At 42.0% G+C, this 23,999-nt stretch overlaps 1 protein-coding gene across 50 annotated transcripts in view; it reads left to right on the top strand.

Moving 5' to 3' along the window:
* The window catches only part of LOC138288307 (mucin-19), a 1,675,551-nt gene that overhangs the window by 1,163,620 nt on the left and 487,932 nt on the right, over positions 1-23,999 (top strand). For 47 of the 50 annotated variants that reach the window (XM_069229764.1, XM_069229784.1, XM_069229763.1 and 44 more), the window contains one exon: positions 12,078-12,134. The exons of the other annotated variants lie outside the window; for them this stretch is intronic. In XM_069229764.1, the coding sequence (XP_069085865.1) occupies positions 12,078-12,134 (57 nt within the window). The remainder of the gene's footprint in view (positions 1-12,077; positions 12,135-23,999) is intronic. 50 annotated transcript variants of the gene reach the window in all.

The raw sequence follows: 23,999 nt of genomic DNA on the forward strand, positions 1-23,999 counted from the left end.
CATCCATCCCCTACAGCATAGTGGCCTCAGACCTATTATAGTGGGGTTGAAGTGGTTGATATGGAGGACCCTTTGGGGGTGTTTGGGGGTCTTGAGGTCCACCAGGTAGATGGCCTCCCCCTTATATTCATTCTCCTCATAGAACCAGGCCAGTGGTCTTGGAGGGCCCTGGGCTCCACTGGCTCCACCACCCACTCTTTTTGTCCAGGCTGGTATTGCACAAGCATAGCCATCTGGCTATACCACTGTTGGTTCATTACCTCCTGACTTGCCTCCAACTTTTCAGTAGCTTGCTTCAGTGTCCATCTGGCTCTGGGGTATGGGCATGTAGCTAGCCGCATCCTGGGAGGTTTCCTGGGAGCTTGCTCCCACTCCTCCCTAATCAGGCTGAGCATTCCCCTTGAACAGGGCCCATACAGCAATTCAAAGGGACTAAAATGAACCCTCTTTTGTGGTACCTCTCTGTCAGCAAAGAGTAAGCATGGTACTTGAAAAAAACTATTTTCTATTACAAATAGATGTTTTCATTCAAAAGAAGGGAATTGTTATGGGGGCTTTTTTGCCCCAGATGTTTCAAATTTCTTTGTAAGTGAATTTGAAGAGAGTACCATCTTTGCCCAATCCAACCCTTATTATACTAAAATCTTGAATTGTAGGAGGTACATAGATGACGTGTTTTCAGTTGGAAAGGCAGTGGAACAGATCTGAGGGATTTCTGTATGTGGTTGAGTAATCAGAGTCAATATTTGCATTTTACCATTCACTATAATAAATATGAAATCAACTTTTTAGACATATTAGTCAAGCAGGTTGATGGGAACTTATATACCACCTTTTATAGGAAGCCCATAGATATGAATTCATTATTTCATTACAGTAGCCGTCAGTTCAGGAATATGTGCTGCATGTATAGAGAACATTACTTTATGGAGGCTGAAACATTCAACCAGGAATTTATTAGAAAAAGTATATGCTAGAAAGATAGTTTCCAGGGCATTAAAAAGAGCATGGTTTTGACCTAAAGAGGAACTATTGACACTTAGAACTAGAAATGAGGGACAAACAAGAGTGGTAATGATCAGCACATTTTCACCCATCAGCAATGAGGTGAAGAAGATTTTTCTTAAACATTGGCCCATGTTGACTGAAAGGTTCACAGAACCTCTTCTGGTTGCCTTTAAATGAAACAAAAGCACCAGGGATTATGTAGTGCAGGCTAACAGGGAAGAGACCAGGAAGATTGATATTGACGCTATATAGGGTCTCCCTTCGGTGATAGGGTACTACGGATGTAGGCATTGTTTAGTTTGTGAATTCACTAGGGACATAAATGAATTGCAAGTGAATCATAAATTATTTACCTTGAAAAGACTCTCAAACTGTAATTGACACAACGTAATCTATAATCTATATGATCTAATGCCCCTGCATGTTGATTTATGTTGGACAAACTACCCAGATGGTGAAACAACGAATCACCTAACACAGAAGTTATATAAGGTGTGAGGTACAAGAAGCTCCTTTGGTGAAAACCTTTAATGAGCAAGGGCATTGGAGGGTGATATCTATTGGCAAGTGCTGTAGGTGATTACGGTACCTAAAAGAGGAGGTAACCTGGTGGACTTAATGACTGTCAAAGTATACAAATAGATAGACATCTTACATAGCACTATGAAGAGCCATAATGATGTTAATGATATGACAAGACTGCCAATTATACAATTCTGAATGCATATCAGATCCATTTAACTGACTGCGATCCCTCCACTGGGAATAACTTTACATTACTGCTGTTACTAAGGGTGTGTGAAACACTGATACTTCACTGTAACTTGTCTCTGGCTTATTGTGCTGAGGAATTTAGATGAGACATGTTACTGTATTATATACTAATCCAGAGCATTAGAGTGATGCAGTAGTTCACTTTATAACCTCGTGTACATTACATTCTCACTTTGAAAACGCACTTTTCCTGGTTCTTCTTGGTGAGAATAGAACATCCATGCAAATACTGGTAATTTGTGCGTGGTATATCTGTGTCTCTCATGACCAATTTATCTAGAATATCATGATGATTAAAATATACCATTTTAGCTCTGTGTCTGACACAATCACACTTAGAAATTGTATTCTGCCTGGTCCCTCTTTGTGAGAACAGAATCTTTCCTTTGCATGCACAGATTAATGGCTGGTCAGTGGGTTGACTTGTGATATGCCCCGTTACACTATTATTAGCAGTTGGGAGTTCATTTGGGACTCGGATATCAGGGTAGCGATGCAGTCATTTCAGAGAGGCACAGACCGATAACAGCAGCGCATCTGCAGCGTCATCATAACGTTGGAAAAACATGTCGATGGGAGCGAGGAATGGATATAGGCATTAATATTTATAGATATCAAGGTACTTTGTGGTAGAATAATCACGCGTTTATGTTGGGCTTGTCACTATTGATGGCAATGGTTTCACTCGCCTGTGAATTGTTGGTATAAACACCATTTAGGATGTGTCCTAATTTCACTATGGGCTAAAAGGCTCAACACACATTAATTAGTTGTTACCTAGCATCTTGGAGTTCCTTCATTTTGTGTTGCGATTGCATGTGACATATGAGGTGATTATTAAATAGGGATTAATGATGGTCTTAACTGTGATCACTCAAACCTTATAGGTTTGAACAGTAGACGACTGTGTCCTGAGGAGACCTCATGAGTTATTGGAGGTTGAATTGTTGACAAAACCTTCCCATTTGGTTTAAGAATGTAACTTTGCTACACGTGAGGAGCAATGAGAAATAGACTGTCCCTTATATTTACAGCATATGATACTACTGGAAATGTACACTGTATTTTATTTGTTTGTTTTGCTTGGATTGTTTTATAATATTTTTCATGTGCACTGCATCATCTGCCCTGCTGAACTCACATTTTCAGACCATATTACATTGTACGATTATGGCTGTTGCTAATTCAAACCAACATAAATATAAGATTCTAGCACTTTGGATTGATTTACATTTCTTTGGCAGATTGAGTCATATGATTCTGAGTGATCTTTAATTCAATGAAGTATTTCATTTTATCTGAAATGTTTACAGAGTGTATGGACTGATTGGCAAGAATCTCTGGCTAAATCAGTCTCCTGTGGCAATTTTTATAGATTGAGAATATTTGCCCCTGCCCCGTGGGCATACTGGGTTTTCCTTGTGGTAGACAAACTTTTAGAAAGTTGGCATTTTCCTGCTTGTAGCCCTGAGTGCCTGCAGCCTATCTCCAATACACGTCTGGGGAGGGGTGGCATCTGAGGTTTGTCTATTCCCTCTAGACACACACACACAAAGGGAGAAGGCAAGATGGGATGGAGGACCTGGGTATAGCCTAACATGTACACCTGATAAAGCTGTGTCCTGTCCCCACACAAAGAACAGCTTAAACCCCTGTAGTAAGTCTCAAGCCCGGGCTTGAAGGGAGGACCTCTGTGCACTTCAAATCCCTTCTTTGAAGTCTCCTCCTCTTCAAATTTACCACTGGGTATAAGAATTGCACTTCTGACCCTACCAACTCACTGCACTTCTGGACCTGTGGATAATGTGCCAGGAAGAAAGGCTGTTGTGCTGTCACAATGACTGCTACTCTGCTGGACTGCTGCCCTGGAAGAGCTGCTCTCTTGCTCTCTTGCCCCCAGTCTGCAAGCCAGTAATTTTTTATAAAACTTTGCAGACAGTGAACATCACATCGGGTGCTTGTGCACTCTACACACTACAGCACTGCCACCAGGTCTATTATGAGCCATCATCAATGTATAGGCTGTTTCCCAGTGGGCGGGCAGGCGGAAACACCACTTCCGCCCACTGACCCAGCAGGAAACTCTTAATGGGGCCTGCGGGAAGGTGGCTGCACTGGCGGCAACCTTCCCATGGGTACTTCGGTGGACGGCCTTTTCTGTCCGAGAAAGTCATTATGACCCCCTATGTGTAAATGCTTTAACCAGCCACTATTTATTCTTTCCCCTGCCTCTTATTGGCTAAAAATGTTTCATATTTCCACGTGATGTGTTGTAAATTAACATCCAGCTGTAATTTTTCAGCACTTTACCATGCAACATTTTTCTTCTACCTTCTGCAGGAGTTTAATGAATACAGCCACGCTCTAATAGAAATGAAAAAAATCCATGTATTATGAGTCATGCATCATTGAAAAATAATGCTGACTCAACACTGCAAATATTGCAAATAATCTGGTGTTGTTTTTCACCTAAGATAGCATTTCTCTGTTGACACGGAAACTCGCTTCAATGAGACATCATTTAATTATCTTTCTTTTTTATCTCACCAGCGTCTGCTTGTCCATGTCAAATACACATCAAAAAGAGATAATTGACCTAAAATAGTTACTGAAAATACAACACAAAAGCTGCAAAAATGTCATCTTTATCTCGTTACTTGATGAAAAATACTCTGTTTGACCTTTTTCCAGAGCAGTGTGCTAGAGGGAATTTGAATACAAAAAGACTAAAACATTTTTTACTTTTTGTAAATTAAATAAATCATAAACATGAACGTTTTGCAAGGCGGTGAGAAAACCGCCCCAACGCTGGACAAACATAAAGCATATACCAATAATATTAATTGATTTTTGATAGGCAAGCACACAAATGGCTGAAAGTGATGGGCATGAGGTGGGTGTGGTTAAAACCCCACAATTCTTCCAGCAGGTCAAAGCACTTGTGCGCTCGCCTTAAAAAGGATGGGGTCACTTTGGAACCAGTTACCCTTGGTCAATGTAGAAAAAAAGGGTGTTGGAGACATGGGACCACTGCCTACTCGTTAAAAATTTTTAAAAAAATAAGTGAACTCTAAATGTTGCACTACATCCTTTAAGGAACATGAGGTACATCAAAAAATAAATTACTTTATTTTAAGATGATCACAGACATGTTCTGCTGACACTAGGTGGCCACTAACATTGCGATGGCCACCAATTGAAGAGAGTTGCAATTTGCAAATGTCGAATTACAATTACATTGTATGAAGTTAGGTAAAGTAAATATAAAGTAAGTTGTGCTAATTTTTCATATTGAATAATCTTTTGGAGTGGTTATACTTTTTCCTTGCACAATTCATATGATCATTCAGTAGCATTGATCTGAAACCTCAAGAAGCACATTCATGGTATCAGTTCAGTTAATTGTCACAAATGATAAATGTAGAATTATGTGTTATTTTCACCAAACTGTACAATAATGTTTCATATACATCATTGTTTTTCTACATATATTTGAAGTGTATGTGATGGACTCGGTACTATTTACAAATTCAGGGTTAAATTCTGTTCCCTGTGACATGTTTGTACAGGAATTAAAATTATGATATTAAATTATGATAGTTTCTTAGCTTTCCACTAATAGTTTACAGCATGCCAAACCTTCAGAATTGTATTGGACGAAAGGCCTGCTAAAGATGGCGGTGCCCTGTTCAGCGGTGCTTCAGATGGCGGTGCCCTGTTCAGCTGTGCCTCAGATGGCGGTCTCCATTGCAGAGTCTCAGCTACTGGCGGTCCTTAATGGCCCAGCGGTGCTGGCGCTAGGGGTCCTTCATGGCCCAACGGGCCTTTTGCTGGTGTTCCTTCATGGCCCAGCTGGGCTTGTGCTGGCAGTGGCCTCCTGGGCAGCTGGGCTTGTGTTGGCGGTGGCTTCCTGGGCAGCTGGGCTGGTGCTGGTGGTGGCCTCCTGGGCAGCTGTGCTTGTGCTGGCGGTGGCCTCATGGGCAGATGGGCTTGTGCTGGCGGTGGCCTCCTGGGCAGCTGGGCTGGTGCTGGCCTCATGGGCAGCTGGGCTGGTGCTGGCGGTGGCTTCATGGGCAGCTGGGCTGGTGCTGGCGGTGGCCTCATGGGCAGCTGGGCTGGTGCTGGCGGTGGCCTCCTGGGCAGCTGGGCTGGTGCTGGCGGTGGCCTCCTGGGCAGCGGGGATGATGGCGGCCTTCTCCGCCGTGCAGCTCTTCCCAGACTTGCCGGGTTTCTTGTGGCCCTTCCCCACCTTGGAAGGTGTCACAGCTGACTCCACACTCCCAACGGGACCCCTGGTAGCGGCTTTGGTGGCTAGAGTCTTCCCCCTCTCCCACCGGGCACTGGCCAACTTCTGATGCTTCACAGGTGGGGGACTGTCTGTGCTGTGGCTCCGTGCCACACTGGCTGCCCTGGTGGCCGGTGCACTCCACATTCCGGTGACTACAGGCATCACTGGTCCCAGAGATGTTGTGGCTGAGGTGCTAGTTCGGCACCTAGGAGATGGACGGGGCGGGGGAGGTGTGGGAAAGAGGTCAAGGTTGGACAGGAAACATTTTTGGGACACACTGTGAAGGGTAGCTGGTGGGGGTTTGGGAGTGGAGGAAGAGGTGGTAGTTGTAGGAGGTGTACGTTTGGAGACTTTGGGTGAAGGTGCATGCGCTGGGGGCTGTCGTGAGGTGGATGACTGTTGGGTGGGTGTGTGCCTGCGTTTGTGTATCTTGGGAGGGGGTGTCACAGACACTCGGAGAGGACACAGGGGACGTCTGAATGGTAGTGGGGGCGGTGACTGCACGTGAGCAGGGTGTGGTGGTGGGTGTGCTGGAGAGGGACGTAGTGGCTGTAGAGGTAGTGCATGCAGGTATGAGTGGAGACAAGACTGGGAGGGAGGAGGGAGACGAGGAGGAGGGGGACACAGTGGAGGCAGTGCATGTTGGTGTGTCTGCATGTGTTTGATGCTTGCGTGAGTGCCTGTGGGATGTGTGGTGCTTATGTTTGCCTGAGCTTCCCTTGGGTGTTGACGTGTGTGCATGTTGGTCTGTAGGTATGCTTGGGATAGGCTGAGGTACAGGGGATTGGGTCGTGATTGAGGAAGTTGGAGGGGGGAGGCTAGAGACGGGGACAATGGCTGCCATCAGTGCAGAGGCCAGAGTCTGAAAAGCTTGGTGAATGGCCTCCTGACCAGAATGAATGCCCTCCAGGAATGCATTGGTTTGTTGCAACTGCCTCTCTACACCCTGGATGGCATTCAAAATGGTAGACTGCCCAACAGTAAGGGACCTGAGGAGGTCAATGGCCTCCTCACTGAGGGCAGCAGGGGTGACTGGGGCAGACTCCAGATTGTTTTGTGCTTTAAGTTTGTTTATTTAAGTGCTCAATATTGGAGGGGTAGTGAAATGGTGAGGGGTGATGGTGGAGGAATGTCCATGGCAGAGTCCAGTCTATTAGTCTCACAGGAGCATTGCCCATAAGAGCATAGGAAGTGGAGCTGGGGCAGTTTCAGTATGGACAAGGTGACAAAGTGGGACAGTAGGATGACAATCAGGGTGGTCTCATTTCTTGGCGGGGGTCTTGGCATCGTGCTCTGTCTTTGTCCTGGATCTCAGGGACCGTTTGCGGGGTGGTTCTCCCTCTGCAGGGGGTGGGGTGCTGGTGTGGTGGTCCTGTAGTGGGGCGTCCTGTCCACTAGCACCGGCGGAGGTGGTGGGCAGTTCATCGTCCATGCTAGTGTCAGGGGCCCCTTGTAGTGCCACAGTGTCCCTCCTGGTGTTCACAAGTTCCTTCAGCACCCCTACGATGGTGCCCAGGGTAGAGCTGATGGTTCTGAGTTCCTCCCTGAAGCCCATATACTGTTCCTCCTGCAGGCGTTGGGTCTCCTGAAACTTGGCCAGTACCGTTGCCATCGTGTCCTGGGAGTGGGAGTGGTGGTAGGCTCCCATGATGGAGGAGAGGGCCTCATGGAGAGTGGGTTCCCTTGGCCTGTCTGCACCCTGTCGCACAGCAGTCCTCCCAGTTCCCCTGTGTTCCTGGACCTCTGTCCCCTGGACCGTGTGCCCACTATCATTGCCCCCAGGTCCCTGTTGTTGTTGGGGTGGTGGGTTATCCTGGGTTCCTTGTAGTGGTGGAAACACTGCTGATTGACGTGTCCTGGGGACGGAGATATGGGCCCGCTGGGTGATTGCTGTGCTGGTGTTTCCAGAGGTTGGAAGGTCTGTAGTGGCCCGAGGTCCCCAATGGGCTGGGCTGGTCATCTAGATCCAGTTGGACAGAGGTGCTGTTATCACTGTGGGCCTCTTCTGTTGGTGGTGTGGACATGTGTGGACCCTCCTGTCTGGTGACGTTGGGTAGGGGTCCTGCAGGGGTATAAAAGGATGGTTATTACATCTGTGTGTGTCGAGCAATGGGTGGGTGACCGTGTACCCCAGTGCTTGCATTCCTGTGTGACACCTTGTGTGAGGATGGTTTAGGGGGTTGTATGGGTATGTGCAGTGGGCATGCTTTAGTGATGTGTGTCCATGCTTTGTTGTTGCATGCATGGCTTGGTGTTGGGATGTGTGGTTTGTGATGTTGGGACATATGTGAGGAGTTGGGGTGCTGGGGGTGAGGGTGAGGGTGGGGGTATGTGATAGCATGCAGGTAGGGTGGGGGTTGTAATAGTTAAGATTTGACTTACCAGAGTCCATTCCTCCACCTACTCCTGCGAGGCCCTCAGGATGCAGAATCTCCAAGACCTGCTCCTCCCATGTTGTTAGATGTAGGGGAGGAGGTGGGGGTCCGCCGCCAGTCCGCTGAACCGCCAGGTGGTGTCTTGAGACCACGGAACGCACCTTCCCCCATAGGTCGTTCCACCGCTTCCTGATGTCCTCCCGAATTCTTGGGTGCTGTCCCACTGCGCTGACCCTGTCCACTATTCTTTGCCATAGCTCCATCTTCCTTGCGGCGGAATTCCGCGGCGGTGTGTTGGCGGTCTTCTGCACGGCGGTAAGCGGCTTTTACCGCCAATGTTGTAATGAGGGCCATGCTATTAGTCAATAAGTAGGTTCATAAAGTTCTTTACTCATCAAAAACACTTTTTGCAACCAACATGTGGTGCATGCAGCCCATTGTTACACAATTGAACACAAACTTTGCAATTAATTCTATAAAATAAAGTATAGTAAATACAAAGAACTTTGTGCTAATTTTTGATTTTGTAAAATATTTTGGGGTGTCTGCATTTGGACTATGCAAAAATTCATTAATGATCCTTCAGTAGCAGTGAACTGAAGTGTAGAGAAGCACAATTATAATGTCAGCTGAAGTTATTGTCCCAAATGATTCAATATATTTACCATTTTGTGTAGATTCCACCAATCCGTGTAATCATGTTCCATTTACTGTATCTATTTCAAATACATATTTGAAGTGCATTTGATGGATTAGACACTCATGACAAGTTCAAGGTTAAATTCGGTCCCCTGTAAACATAGGGGTTTGCACAGAAATCCAAATTATTATATTTTCACACCCCTATAGTTTTCCACTAAAGTTTTCAGCACATTTTTCTGAAGATTTTTTGGGTTGAAAAGACCTGCTAATGGACAAAGTATGTGACATTCGCTGAGGTAAAAGCCAATTTATCATTTTAAGTCTCGTTTTCCTGTTGAAAACTACTAGTATGAGTTATTTACCTCACATGGAACTCAGCCTAAGGCAACAGTACTTGCATTAAGTAGCAACTACCCCTGTGAAGAGAGAGGTATATTATATGATTTGATTGTGCAACCTCACTCTGAAATACACTCACGATACTGCCTTGGTTGCAGTCAGGTTTGTTTGTTAAACTTTGGCTCAACCCTGGGTAGCTGTGGCTTCAAGCATGCAGGCTTAAACAAAGTAACAAGTGCAAAGCATTTAGAAGCACTAGAACAACAAAAAATGAAAGTCACACATCACGAAAGAAATCTGACACTAATTTATAACAATAGATCTTAATTCTGTTATTTTTATAACCCTAATGACAAAAAATGATCAGAGGGTTCTTGAAATACTGATTTTTGAATAAAATAAACTATGTACAACTTTTATAAAGTTGCATTCAGCTATTCCAGCCTGCTTTCAACAACCAATTCTGTCAGGGAAGAGGTTAAGTGAGCCAGTAAGGCGTTGTAGGCAATTACGTTGTTACCGAAGCAGTCCTAAGCGCGAACCTCCTTATACTTCATTTAAGTGGTCGTGATGCAATGGATGCAGGATGCTGAAGATGCTGTAAGATGCTGAGGATGCTGTGCAGTCTATGGGAGTGGGTTCCTGGGTTTACTCCTTGGTGCACGGTCTACGTGGGGTGACTTTGGCCACAGGGGGTGATGTCCCATCAAAACCTCTTGGTTCCCGCATTTCCCTTTGGTGAAGGCTAGTGTCAGTCTTGGACAACCAAACTGCACTCTTATGACTTTCCCAGGTCCAGCAGACTCAGGTGCAACTTTTAAGTGTCAGGACACGGTCTCCCAGGCTGCACATCGGCGGTCAGTGGTGATTGTGGTCACTGACTAACCAGTGCAGGCTTCCTCAGCTTTTCTGGCCCTGGTGCAGTAACAGGAAGTCATCCAGCTGACTTTTCCAGTTCACCACTTCTGCCTTGGGTTCAGGATTGTATTTCCCATGAGCCAGGCACCACAGGCACAGTCCTGTCTTTGCAGGCCTAAGGACTGGGAGGTGCAGTCCAGCTTTTGGGACAACGTCTCTTGCCAGGTCTGGCGAACATCACAGTAGTTATTTGTTTGGTTTGTGGTCTACTGAGGGCTGGCTGCCAAGGGAGACATAATTATACCCAAAAGTGAACTTGGGGGATGCAGTGGTTACTAGCCAGTAGGCTACTTGGACCTTTTTCTCTGGGTGATGCATCCTGCACTGTGTGGCATCTAGCTATCTCGGATTGCACTATTGCCCACTCCCAAGATTGCAGAATCACTCTCTCAATGTGGGAAGCTTAGTAGCCCACCCTAGATATGTGGCTATCTAAAGGCTAAATGTTCACAGAAACAATGGTATGGCAACTGGTTCCCTCTCTTGTGTGTGTCCACCATTTGCCCATCAAAGGTAGTATCCCTTTTGAAGCACACCTTTTGGCCTGACACCCATTGTGGCTGGCTGCCAGGGAGAGGTAATACCTCTTGCAGTAGCAGGCCTTTGTTGTTTTGGCTTCTGGAAGTCATTCGCACTTCTTCCCAGGAGAACAGACGTCTGTCTTGTGGCAAGCATTTGTGAATGGGCACTGGAAAACCTGGGCAGTAGAGTGTCAACTTTCAAAAAGTTCTTTAGAAGTTACATTAAATTTGATTCAGGCATCAAGTTGGATTTAATGTAATGATTATTTTTATACCTTGAATTACCAGCTTTATGAGTTCCATTCAGATGTTAACACAGCTGAGTTGTCAGCATGTAACCCTACACTCACCAATGGGACTACTAGCTTTTCTGTAGTAAAAATGTCAATTTTTACGGAACAGACATATAAAAATCCATGTTCTAGTTTTTAATATACAACACCCTACCGTAAGACTTGATAGGTCTGCTGTAGAGGGGACTTATACATATATTAAAAAATGACCTTGCCATTAGTTTTAATGACAAAGTTGAGTTAGCAGTTTAAAACTGCTGTGTCAGTCTGCAGTGGCAGGCAGGGAGACATGTCTTCACATTGTCGCATCCAGGGTGGTACGATCAGTGCTGCAGCCCTGGTGGGATCCTGTAACTTACAGACCCTAGGTACTCCTGGTACAAGAAACTAGGGACTTGTAAGTAAGTAAAGGTATTTACTTTTATGGGTCAGAGCAGTGGCCCTGAGGTCTGCTTAGTAGGTCTCATTACACTCTCATAGTTATAAATCCAGCAGCATCAGTCCAAACGTTGGGGGATTATCATGCAAAAAGATGCATTTTCTTACATCCCCATAATAATGAGCCCATCTTGTTTTAATAAGGGTTATTAGCTCACGTAACGGGGAGTTTTTTTTAATACATGCATAATATTAACATTTTTGCTATGCAACCGTTTCAGATATAGTGATATAGTGTCATATATTTGTTTATCCTACTACATTGTATTTCTGTTTATTATGATGATTTTCACTCAGTGCTAAAAATAACTTTATTTTTAAAAAATGCTTTAATTATCAGAATTATTGAAAATAGATTGATCACCTTTTTCAAATAATACTACAGAGTAAAGCGTACTAATTCATATGAAATTTATGACAGCAAGCTATGTCAATTTTAAATATTAAAATGTACGTTTTCGATAATATTCTATTTCTATAGCCACCTCATCTCCACCCACTAAAACCACAACAGGCACTACAGTCTATACATCAACCAGTATGTATTTCTACTACTTCTTTCCATGTATGCTTCTTAATGCGCATTACATCCTTTTGTAATAGTGTCAAGATATAAGGCCAAATGTATGAAGATTTTTTACAGCTGCAAATACTCCAAATCTGAATTTGCTATTGCCAAAATGTTTTTCCAATGTACTAATCCAAGTTTTGGAGTCAGTAACCTTCTACAGCTAATTAACATGGGATTACAATCAATACCAATGGGGCCATTGGAAGGGTCAAGTTGTGGGCTTCCCTTTTAAAAGAAATCGATACGTGATGCATCAGTGTTCTTTTAGTGTAATCCAGTCACAAAAAATTTTAAAAGGACTGAATCCAGAGTTTGGGTGATATTTCATTTGCAAAATAGAAGGGGTTATGCTAGAACTACCAACCCTTTGTAAATGTAAAAGAATGTTAGCGAATGAGCAGGGGACCACTGCCTACTTTACAACAAACTTTTTTAAAAATTAACTTTTTTATATGCTGCACTGTATCGTTTAAGGAAAACAGAATTCACACAAACAAGTTTACTTTGTTTGAAGGCCATCGTAGACCTGTTGGTCTGCTGACACTAGCAGGCCAATATCCCCAATTCAAGTGAGTTTAAGATCTGCTACCTTTCTCATTATTTGTCATAAGATTGGTCGGTTTATGACCCTCTCAAAATCGGAATATTGCAAACCGACCAGTTACTGCCTAAGTTTGTTTACAAAATTCCATAGTGATCTGAGCCTTTGTTTCCAACTGCCTTTTAATGCATGGGGCCTAAAGTTACAACATTGAATGCAAAATGTGCACTTACATTGTGCAAAGTTAATACAAATACCATTGTGTGAACATGTTTAATTTTGGAAAATCTTTTGGATTGTTTATATTTGTTTAACATATAACTCATTATAAAATCAATCAACAGCAGCCAACTGAAGTATCAAGACTCACACTGATGGCACCAGTTAATGTTAGTGTCTCACACGATTTTACAGAAATTGTATTTTTTGTTCATTTTTACCAATCTCTTCTATCATGGTCCATATATATCATTGATACTATCACACTTAGCAGTGTTCACTGATAGAGTCCAGCTTCTCTAACTTGCTGAATTTTACTAGGGAAAATGCCTTGAAGGGCCAAAATATGTAGCATTCAGTGTTTTGAAAACTCACTCATTATGGTATGTCCCATTTTCCTGTTGAAACATAGAAGTAGGAGTTATTTACCACACATAGTAAATAAATGAATCTAGGGTAATTGTACTTACCAACTTGTAATGATGGCTGTTGCTTTACTTAATGCTTAGGGTTATTTTAAACATGTAGAGTATTTGCACTTTAGCTAAGTAACTGTTTAGAATTGTCTGACATATTATATTGTATTTCTGTTTTTAATTATGATTTTCCCATTATGACAAAAAGAACTTGATGTTAAGAAATGGTTTTGATTATGAAAATAAAGGAAAACATATTGATTACATTCTTTTTCACAACATCAAAGTGTCAAGAACATTCATACATTTAAAATTGATGACTAATAGTTTTAGGTGGATTTGAAATATTAATACATGTGGCTTTTTGATAATATTTCTATTATTGTCAGTTTCTTTAGCCACCTTACCTCCACCCACTAAAACCACCACAGGTATTACAGTCTTTACAGCAACCGCTGGAATTATGTATTTGAATGGTTTCTCTCAATCCATACTTTTTAATGTGTATCACCTTGTGTTTTTTCATAATATGAAACTAGTGGGCCACATGTGCAAAGCAACTGTAATGGCCACCAATTGGAGTGAGTCACAAATTGCAAACTTCCTCTTTAATATTCTTGAGGCAGGCCAGAGTACGATCTACTCAAAATCCGAAGTTTACGAACCGACCGATAACTACATAAGTTGGTTTGCAAATTCTATTGTTGATTGTAACCAATTTTATTGACTGGTATTTAGCAAGTAGCATCCATAGTTAAATAACTTAACACAAACTATTGCAATTTCATTGTATAAAGTTACTCCGATAGCGACATCTTGCTCAGATTCCTTACTTTAGAATTGTCCCCAGGCGTGAGCCTGGATCAGGAAACTTTTTTCTCATGGTGCATCTGCATGTCAGTAGAGGGTGTCACGCAACTTCGTTTTGACATCTTATACAGGATGTGATGTCAGCTGAGTACATATAACCCCCTCGCCAATGCACAGATGTCAGTTCCTTCTTTTCCATGCTTGCAACGCAGATCCGGCAACAGCTGTTTAGGCATTTCCAAAGGTTTCCTTCTAGGGCTACCTTCGGATGTCGCTAGGACTTCCCAGACTTTGTGCAGTTTAGATGAGGTCCAAAATCCCACATAATCTGAGCCACTTTTGGGGTGAAAGCTCAGCACTTCACTATTAAAATATTGAGGAAAACATAAAAAATATATTTAAAAAACATTGAGTTCTAAAACATACACAAATAAATTACCTTCAAGTACTGCAGCACATAAGTCTGCATTTATGCAATGCAATTTTAAATCTCAATTTATTATCTACCTTATAGTTATTATTTTACTCCTATTATAGCAGAGAGGAAAAAACGTTCACTCTCTCCATTGCACTACTCTTTGTCACCCTATAGCTCTCTCAATCTATCCTCTATGTCAAATCTCTGACTCATCCCAAACCTCATTCTACTTCTACGATCTTCAAAATAACCTCTTCTAGACTCTTCCATCCTCTATCCTCCTGGCTCACCCCAAACCTCATTTTACTACTATGATCTCCCTAATCCCTTTCTACAACTCTTCCCTCTTCCATCTCTCCTTTTACTCATCCCAAACTTCATCTTACTGCTATGACCTCCAATTAATACTTTCTAGATTCTTCCCTCTTCTATCCCTCCATGTTCCTATTCAATCCAACTAATAAACTCACATGACTACCACTCAAAGTAACTAATATTTCCCTATACTAATCCACTAATCCTTTTGGGTTCCGAAGTAGCATGCTACTTCGACACCTCTTCAGGGGTAGGAAGTGCTATATAAATACTATTACAGTGTACATTGTACAGTTATCGGCCCATTTCTATGTTTTTGTTGACAGAACAGTGCGCTTTTACTGTCCATGTCTTAAGGCTTTAAGCTTAGTGCGTCCTGTGGACGATAAATGTTGGCTATGGACCCCACTCTGTTTGTATGTGGGCCCGAAGGAGGTGCAAGAGGTCTTCACTGTGTCTATGCCAGCAGGCTCACCCTCGGCATCAGTTAGGCCTCTGTTTTCAGTTGACAAAGCTCAATCTAGTGCACAGCAACTTCGGGGTTCACACCTTTGGTGCTGGTATCCGATCAGCTGCCTCTGGTGACTCCGCTTTTGGGGCCAATCGGCCTTGCATCCCTTTCCCCTTCTGAAGTCGACATCAAGGTTGAGGATTCGCCTTCTGGCCACCGCGTGATGTCGGGTATGGTGCCAGTCATGTCAGTTATCCCTGACCACCCTTCACATTCTGGGGAGTCACCTCATGTTTGTACTTCTGAGGGACATGGTCAAGAGGGTATGGATATGCCACACTTTTCACAGGTGAAGCAGCCTCATATAGAGGACAGCTGGTTAGCTGACCTCGGCTAGTGGTTTGGATTCTTTCCCAGCTTCAGGCCTACTTTCCCCTCCTGGCCTTGCTATGGAGATGACTTCTTCTCTAGCTGACATGCTCAAAAAGGATTTTTGATTTGACACTTCCTTCAGTGGAATTGTCCTTGTATCCTTGCATTAACATTCTCCATCAAGGACAAACTAGAGTTGAGCCCGTACTTCCTTACAGTGAAAGCCCTACATGATGTCTTGTTGGGGGCTTGGGCTCAGCCTGATATAGGGGCCACTGTTGATAGGGCTATATCTCGTAGGCACCAACCAGCCTCGGGTGATCCGGCTTGTTTAATTAGACATCCTATTCACAGTAGTTTGGTGGTACAGGCTGCTTTAGCCTCACATGATATAAGGCTCTACCACAAGTCCCATCTGGTAGAGATTCCAGGACCCTGGATGTCTGAGAAGGCATACATTTTCCTACACTAGTTCTGCCTTACATTATGTGAATACATCATGCATTCTGGGACAGTTTCACATTCATTATGGTGCTCATTGGCAAACATCTTACCTACACTTCCAGATGATATTAGGGACACTCTTGCCCTATGATTCAAGATGACCAGCAGGCAGCAAAACAACTAATTTGCTGCAGTATGGACACTACTGATTTTGTGGGTCGGGCAATGGTCTTTTCAGTGGTATTACGTTGCTGTGTGTGGTTATGCACCTCTGGATTTTCAGAGGCATTTCATGCCACATTAATTGACATGTCTTTTGATGGTGTCCATTTATTTGGGGAACAGTCAGATTCTGCTTCGAGGCATTTTTTTGACATAAGGAGCAGCACAGCAAATTAGCTTGGTTCTTCATTATCCTTTGGTCTTGTTAATACGTACTGCTCAAGCAGATGAGCCATGCTTTGGGAGTATTATAAAACTTTTTCTGTTCTATGTCTGTTCCACCAAATGGTTGCACCTAGGGGCTACTCTTGCTTTTAGCAGGTGTTATTTTTCCTTAAACTGTTAAGTATAAAGTATTGGGATATTATCCTAGAACCCTATGCAGGCGTTTTCATGTCTGATGTTTCAAGGCTACTTTTATCATTATTCTTTATTATGCCGTGTGAGAGTGGTAGTTCTACACTTCAGGCTTGTCAATGACAGCTTCTTAGTTGTCTATTTCTTTTTGAACTTGACATAAAGGTAATATTGTTTACTTAACTCTGAAAAAGAGAGGGCACTCAAGAGGTGATACCTTTACATATGTACCTTACTCTAAGTAGAGTACAGTTGTGTATGCCAGATGAGCATTTATAGATATTTACACAGATGAGATTCTTTAGCTTCTGGGCTATTACACCTTTTCAGAAGGTGACCTCTTGGTGGAGTATCACTTAATGGGAACTTGTAATATTACCAACTCCATAGGAGTGTCAGTATATTAGTTAAAACATAGGGTAGTTGTGAAGAAGTTATTTTTTTTTGTTCTTCTTCTTCGTCTTCTTCTTCTTCTTCTAATTGGTAAAATTGGTAATGCAACGTTAGGGTTCTTTATAAGGATTATACAGTACTAAAGGTATCAGTTTCCAAGCTCTTTCTTGAACTGTCAAACAAGGTAGCTGTTGTTCTACACTAATTGTTATGTACGTTCTACTTTACTGATAGTATGATAGTATCAGTTTTCTACTTTTAGTGGATATGATATATTGGAAACCAGCTCATCTTGGGGACTTTAAGACATTCTTTGTTTTGATCTTAAAGGTTTTTTATCAGATAGCCACGTTTGATGGATTTTCTACACTGTGTACAATTGTATGTTTGTGATATTTTAACATTATTCTTCTTTTTCCTGGCTTATGTCACGGTATCATGGGTCTACATTGAGAAGTTTCTCTCTTTAGAATCTGTTCATTCTCTTGTATATAATATAAATATTAGTGACTTTTATGTGTTACTCTGTGCTTTTGTGATTGCATGAAAAAATGTCCTTCTTTTTTAAGGGTTTTACCATCTTCAGGGGTATTTTTTCATCTTTATGTAGCTATTGATATCTGCTGTGCATTTAGGTGTTTATGCTTTATTTAGGTCCAACTGTTTTCATGGTGACATGACTCTATTTGTGGTAGTTTGGGTTCACAATTTTAATAAGTGTTGTCATAATATTCATTTTTAAACAATTTTAAAAGCACAATAAATACTGAATACCATTATATTACTAAAATATCCACATTGATTACACTTTTAGACCATTAATTGATTATAATCATTTAACTGACCTTCATATTAAATATTAAATACTTAAATATTTAAATGTTATTGATATCAAAAGGTGATCCAGAGCTGTAGAATATAGTATTAGGCGGATATCAAGATATTCCTGAATGCAAAAATGTGCATTAGTTTATAAATATACCCTGACAGCCCTATGATGGCATGCAAAACTCTTTATATGTATGTAAGTCTGGGGAAGATTTTAAAGTAAGGAATCTGTGGCTAGATAATGCATTACCAAAGGTAAATAACTTGTTCTTTAAAGTTAAAGTTAAAGCAAATAACTCTGCATTCATATTTTGTTTAAGTAATATAGTTTGGAGTGGTTTCATTTGTTCCATGCACAACTCAGGATATCAAAATGCACATTGGTGGTGTTAGTTCATATTAATATGAACAATAATTCTACACAGAATTTTATGCTTATTTCACAGTCTGTGCAATCATATTTATATGCTTCATTGTTTTTAAATATATACTAGAAGTGCATAAGATGGATTAGAAGTTGAATGCTAGTCTCTCCACTGTGAAAGTAGGGGTTTGAATAGGTATCGTAATTACTAGTTGTGTGATAATTATCACACCTTTGCACTTTTCAGTGTTAAACCTGCTGAATTTTATTGTAGGAAAAGCCTGGATACTGGTGAAATGTGCAGAATCCTGCATGTCAACAATTGATTAAGCATTTTAAGTTACACTTTTCTATTGAAAACCAGGAATATGAGGAAGTTATTTACATAGTTAATACCTCACCCTGCGGTAATGGTATTTACCACATGTGGTTAAAGAACTCACAATAAGGATCCCAACGTGTAATGTGAGCTTTTATCTCACTTAAAATGGAGGGTTAGTTTACACATGGATTTGGGGATTTTGGCTGTGTAACCGTTTGGGATATAATACGTTATGTATGTTTGTTATATTTATGCTTTCATTGTTGTCACCTAGTGATAAACTAACTTGTTTTTAAGCAATCGTTTGACTATGAAAATAAATGAAACTTGATTGATTTTTTCACTGTGCACAACACTAAAGAGCAAACAATATTCATACATTTTAACAAATAGCTATAAGTGGTTTTCAAATATTAAAACTTGGCTTTCTGATGATATTTCCAATATTTCCATTTGCCTTGCCACCCCACTTCCAGCCACTAAAATCACAACAGGCACTATGTCTACACATTAACCACTGGGAGTATGTAGTCCAATTCCTAATATGTATTTCCTCCTGTATTTTGCACAATTTCAAAATATGGAGCCAGATATGCAAAGCATTTTATGGTCACAAAAACTCTAATTGGAGTTTGTAAATGCAACGTTTTTTAATGTACCAGGATTTTAGGATTCAGCAAACTTTTAACAACTCCTAAAACAGGATTGCAATATATTTTGAGTATTTGGAATGGGTCAGTTTTGGACACCCCTTACAAAATTCAAATCGATATGCAATACATCAGTAGTTTGCAACCATAATCCCATTGCAAAACATTGAGAAGTCACTGACTCATGAGTTGGGGTCATAGCTCATTCACAAAAGGGAAGGGGCCTTGTTGGGAGCACTTACCCTTTGAGAATGTAATAAAAAATTGATGTTAAGTAGGTAGTGATCAAGGACATCACTCCTATTTCTCAAAATACTTTATAAAACAAAAATCAACTTATGTTAAAACTCTGTATTGTATCCTTTAAGAAAAATGGTCTGGCACACTAAAAATATTTATTATATTTTAAGTTAATCACAGACTTGACCCCTCAATATGAGTTTGGTGGGTGGAAAAGGCCACCCGCCAACCTTTCGTGGTCAGGTTATCGCCAATGTGGTCCCCTTCCTGCAGCCCCTATTAAGAGTGTCCCGCTGGGACAGCAGGCAGAAACTGACTTTCTGCCAGCAGGCCCAGCAGGAAACTTCCCACAGCATTGACCCTGACTCACAATTGAGCCAGCAGCAATCTTGCGGTGCTTAAGGTGCACCAGCACCGTCGCACTTTTCACTGTCTGGCCATGGTGCATCGGCAGTGTAGGGGCCGTATGGGACCCATGCAACCCGTCTCCCCTAACCTTTAAAAGGTGGTGCTACCACCATGAAAAAGGGATCATATCAGTATTTCAGAATTATCAGATTCAGGAACACAAATGAAGCACATTTTTGCTATTTCTGAAGGGTGCTGGAAACAAATACTTTAATATGAGCAAAACAAATGATTACAATAGGTGATGCAATTTCGACACATTTTCGTCTGTGCACTGTGTAGTTTTATTAGTAAAATTGTATGTCTGTGCAAATGTAATTGTTATTTCAATTGAAAATGTGTTGGCTGTAGTGGCATTGTGTAATCACACCATGAATACTTCACTCTACACCACTCCACTCTACTCTGCACCACTCCATACCACTACCCTCTACTCTGCACAGCTCCACTCTATGCCACTGCACTCTATGCCAATAAACTCCATACCAATGCACTTCACTCTGTAACACTCAGCTCTATGCCCCAGCACTCTTCACCAATCCACTATATGTTGCTTCTCTATTCTGCACCACTGCAAGCTATGTCAATGCACTCTACACCACTCTACCCTATGCCACTGCACTCTACACCAATGTACTCTTCACCACTGCACTCCTTTGTAATGCATTCTACACAACTGCACTTTGTCACTGCACTTTACTCCACTGCACTCTACTCTGCATCAATGTACTCTATGCCACTCTACTCCACTCTACATCATTACAATCTGACACTCTTCTCTGTAACATTACACTCTCCATCACTGAAACCTATGCCACTCTACTTTTCACTACTCTACTCTATGCTATTCCACTCTATGCCACTGCACTGTATGGCACTATACTCTATACCACTCTACGTCACTGTACTCTATGCCACTCAACTCTACTCTGCACTCCACACCACTAGACTCTTTTCCACTTTACTCTGTGCCACTGCCCTATGCATCTCTCAACGCTATGCTACTCCACCCTGCACCACTCTAAGCCACTCTACTCGACACCACTCTGCTCAACACCACTGTGCTCTCTGGCATAGCACATCTATGCCACTCTACTCTGTGCCACTCTACTGTGCATCACTCACTGTCCTCTGTGCCACCCCACTCTGCACCACTCCACTAAGTGCCACTGCACTCTACTATGCACCACTCTAATTATGTCACTGCATTCTACAATACTAGTATGACTAGTATGCCACTAAATTCAATGCCACTGCATTTAATGGGACTTCATGCTACAAAACTATACTCTGCAACACTCTACACCAATGCACTCTACACCAGTCCACTCTCTTCTATGCTACTCCAGTGTATGACACTCCATACTATGCCACTCCAATACACTATACTCTCTGCCATTCCACTCTGCAACACTCTACTCCACTCTTCCCCATTCCACTCTATGACATTCCACATCATTCTTCTTTAGGCCATTAACTTTAGCTATGCTGGTGTACAACATGGCTAAAAGATATTGGCAAAGCTAATAGCCCTTGCATAAGTGAAACATATTGGCCTTACCAATGCTTGTTGTAGATTATTTTTAAAAAACGTAAGCAGATTAGGTATGTTATTGGTTATGAGCAGTATAACAGTATATGTAGTAGTTTCTAAAAGCATATTGATGAAATCATGTCATATTGCGTTCACCGATTAATCAGTAGAAATAACACATAGAATTATGGATGTGCATCAGTGAATAGCAGGGATGTTTTTTCACCAAGGGGTTCTGAGTGATTTCATATAGACAATGAAAGTGTCCATGATGTCACTGAGAATCCTGTGATGAAATTCATCCCCATTGCCCTTTTTACCCATGTATAATTTTAAGTAATATATGCCCCCCCACAATTATCTTCCCCTTCTTTCAACTGCTACTCATCAGCAGAGAATCAATGTTGCACTGTACATAACATGGCTTTTCCTCCCTGCCCTAAATGTAAGGATAACTAACTGACCTCAGGCCACCCAACCCTGCACCTTCTGTGCAATCCCAGACCCTCCCTCCTGAAGCTGTCCCCTCTGCTTTCGGAACAGGAAGCAAGCACTGCACTGACAGACTCTCAGAAAGATGTGTCAGACCACCCTGGAACTCTTTGATGATGTGGTAACAGTGGATAACAACTGTTGCTACTTCAGAACAGTAAATAACCAGATTTAGAGTTTGATGTTCATGCTAGCGTGGTCAGTGAGAGTCATACATAGCACTGGATTTACCAGGTTACACACGTCCTGGTTACCTGCACATAGCTCTAGGATCCCATAATGCATGCTCCAGAACAGAGGCAGATGTGCAGGTATGCACCCTCTTAACATTATTAAAATGTGCCTCTACCACTGAGTATCCTGTAGGGTTAGAGAGCAACAGTCTTAACTCTTGCTTTGTAAGGGAGCACAGAGTTAAACCTTGCATTTCCAAGACACTGATTATGATTGATTTGAATTTGGGAAACTCCAGGGCTGGCAACACGAGAGGATGAAGACCACCCCAGGTAGTATACTCTGCAGTTGTTCCCAATTCTCCATGGCTCCATAAAAATGTTCTCACACTAGGAGTATCATGCGTAGATATCTTTCTTCATGGATCACATTCTTTAAATTCCTTGGAGTCTGCCTCAACCTGGTGAAGGTGACCATGTATTAGGTAGGTAGATGGACATTTCTTCATTATCATGTTATATGGGCGATTGCCAATTTTTACTCAAATCCAATCAAATTACACTTAGTAAAGCCCACAGCTGCTTGAACAAAAGTGTTCCAGTTTTCTAGTAGACAGTATAAGATTAGCCAGAATAATGGGGGACTAAACAGGGTCAAATAGCCAGGTTTTGAGTTGCCTTTTAAAGTAAAGGCTGATAGATACTCAACCTTTCATAGACAATTCCATAATTTAGCTGTGCACACAGTAAAGGAACCGCCTCCATGACAAGACTTAAAAAATGTATGGATCTGCAGGAGGCAACTACTGTTGGATCTAAGTACCCTCATTTGAAAGTACAGAGATAGCGTTGGGCCTCACCATGACAAGCTCTAAAAACCAACGTAAGTGTGTTAAAATTAACACACTGTTCCACTGTAAGGCAATGCAAGTGTCTCAGATGTGGAGAGATATGATGGTGCCTCAGGACTCTCTTGATTAGTCCTGCAGCTATATTCTGAAGTAACTGAAGTCAGAGTATCAAATACACCAGAAGACCAAGGTAGAGACTGTTTAAGTAGTCCAGGACGGACATAACCATAGAATGAACTACTGTTTTCCTTGTCTCTTCAGGAACCAGGTCAAGAAAAGTCTTTATTGTTTTCATCTTCAGAAAACAGACAGAGGAAATGTGTTTAATTTGCACCACAAAGGAGAGAGTAGACACAGTGATAATGGACAGATTTCTAATGATGAGGTAGGATTAGGGGAAGTGTTAAGTTCAGCAGGCAATCAGAGAGAGGGTGGCAGGGGGGCGTTTTGGTCAGAAACCAAAACTTCCATTTTCTCAGAATATAGTTTTGAACAATTTGCATGCATTCATGCTACAACCTCTCTAATACATTCTTGAAAATTATGGAAAGTTGCCACCGTATTATCTTGGAAGGAGAAAAGCTGATGGGTGTTGCCAGTGTAGGATATTTCCTTGTCACCACAAGATTCGATAAGATTCGCCAAGGGAGAAAGGTAAAGATTAAACAACAGCAGGCTCAGGGCAGAACCCTGTGGAATTCCACATACAATTGGTTTAGGAGATGAAGAATGTGGGTGTAAGTACACCCGCTGGGATTTGCCCTCGAGGAAAGATTTGACCCCTAAAAGTGCCTTGCCCTGAATGCCAAGATTGCTAAGCCTGTTCATCAAAGTAGCGTTACCAGCAGTGCCAAATGCAGCTGACAAATCAAGGAGAAACACAATAACTGGTGTGCTCTTGTCCAAATTCTCCTTGACAAACTCTTCCACCTTCAAAAGGGCTTTCTCCATATTGTAACCTACCTGAAAACCTGACTGTGAATCATTGACAATAGAACTGGCCTCCACAAAA

Source organism: Pleurodeles waltl, chromosome 4_1 (assembly GCF_031143425.1).
Source record: "Pleurodeles waltl isolate 20211129_DDA chromosome 4_1, aPleWal1.hap1.20221129, whole genome shotgun sequence".
Classification (NCBI taxonomy): domain Eukaryota; kingdom Metazoa; phylum Chordata; class Amphibia; order Caudata; family Salamandridae; genus Pleurodeles; species Pleurodeles waltl.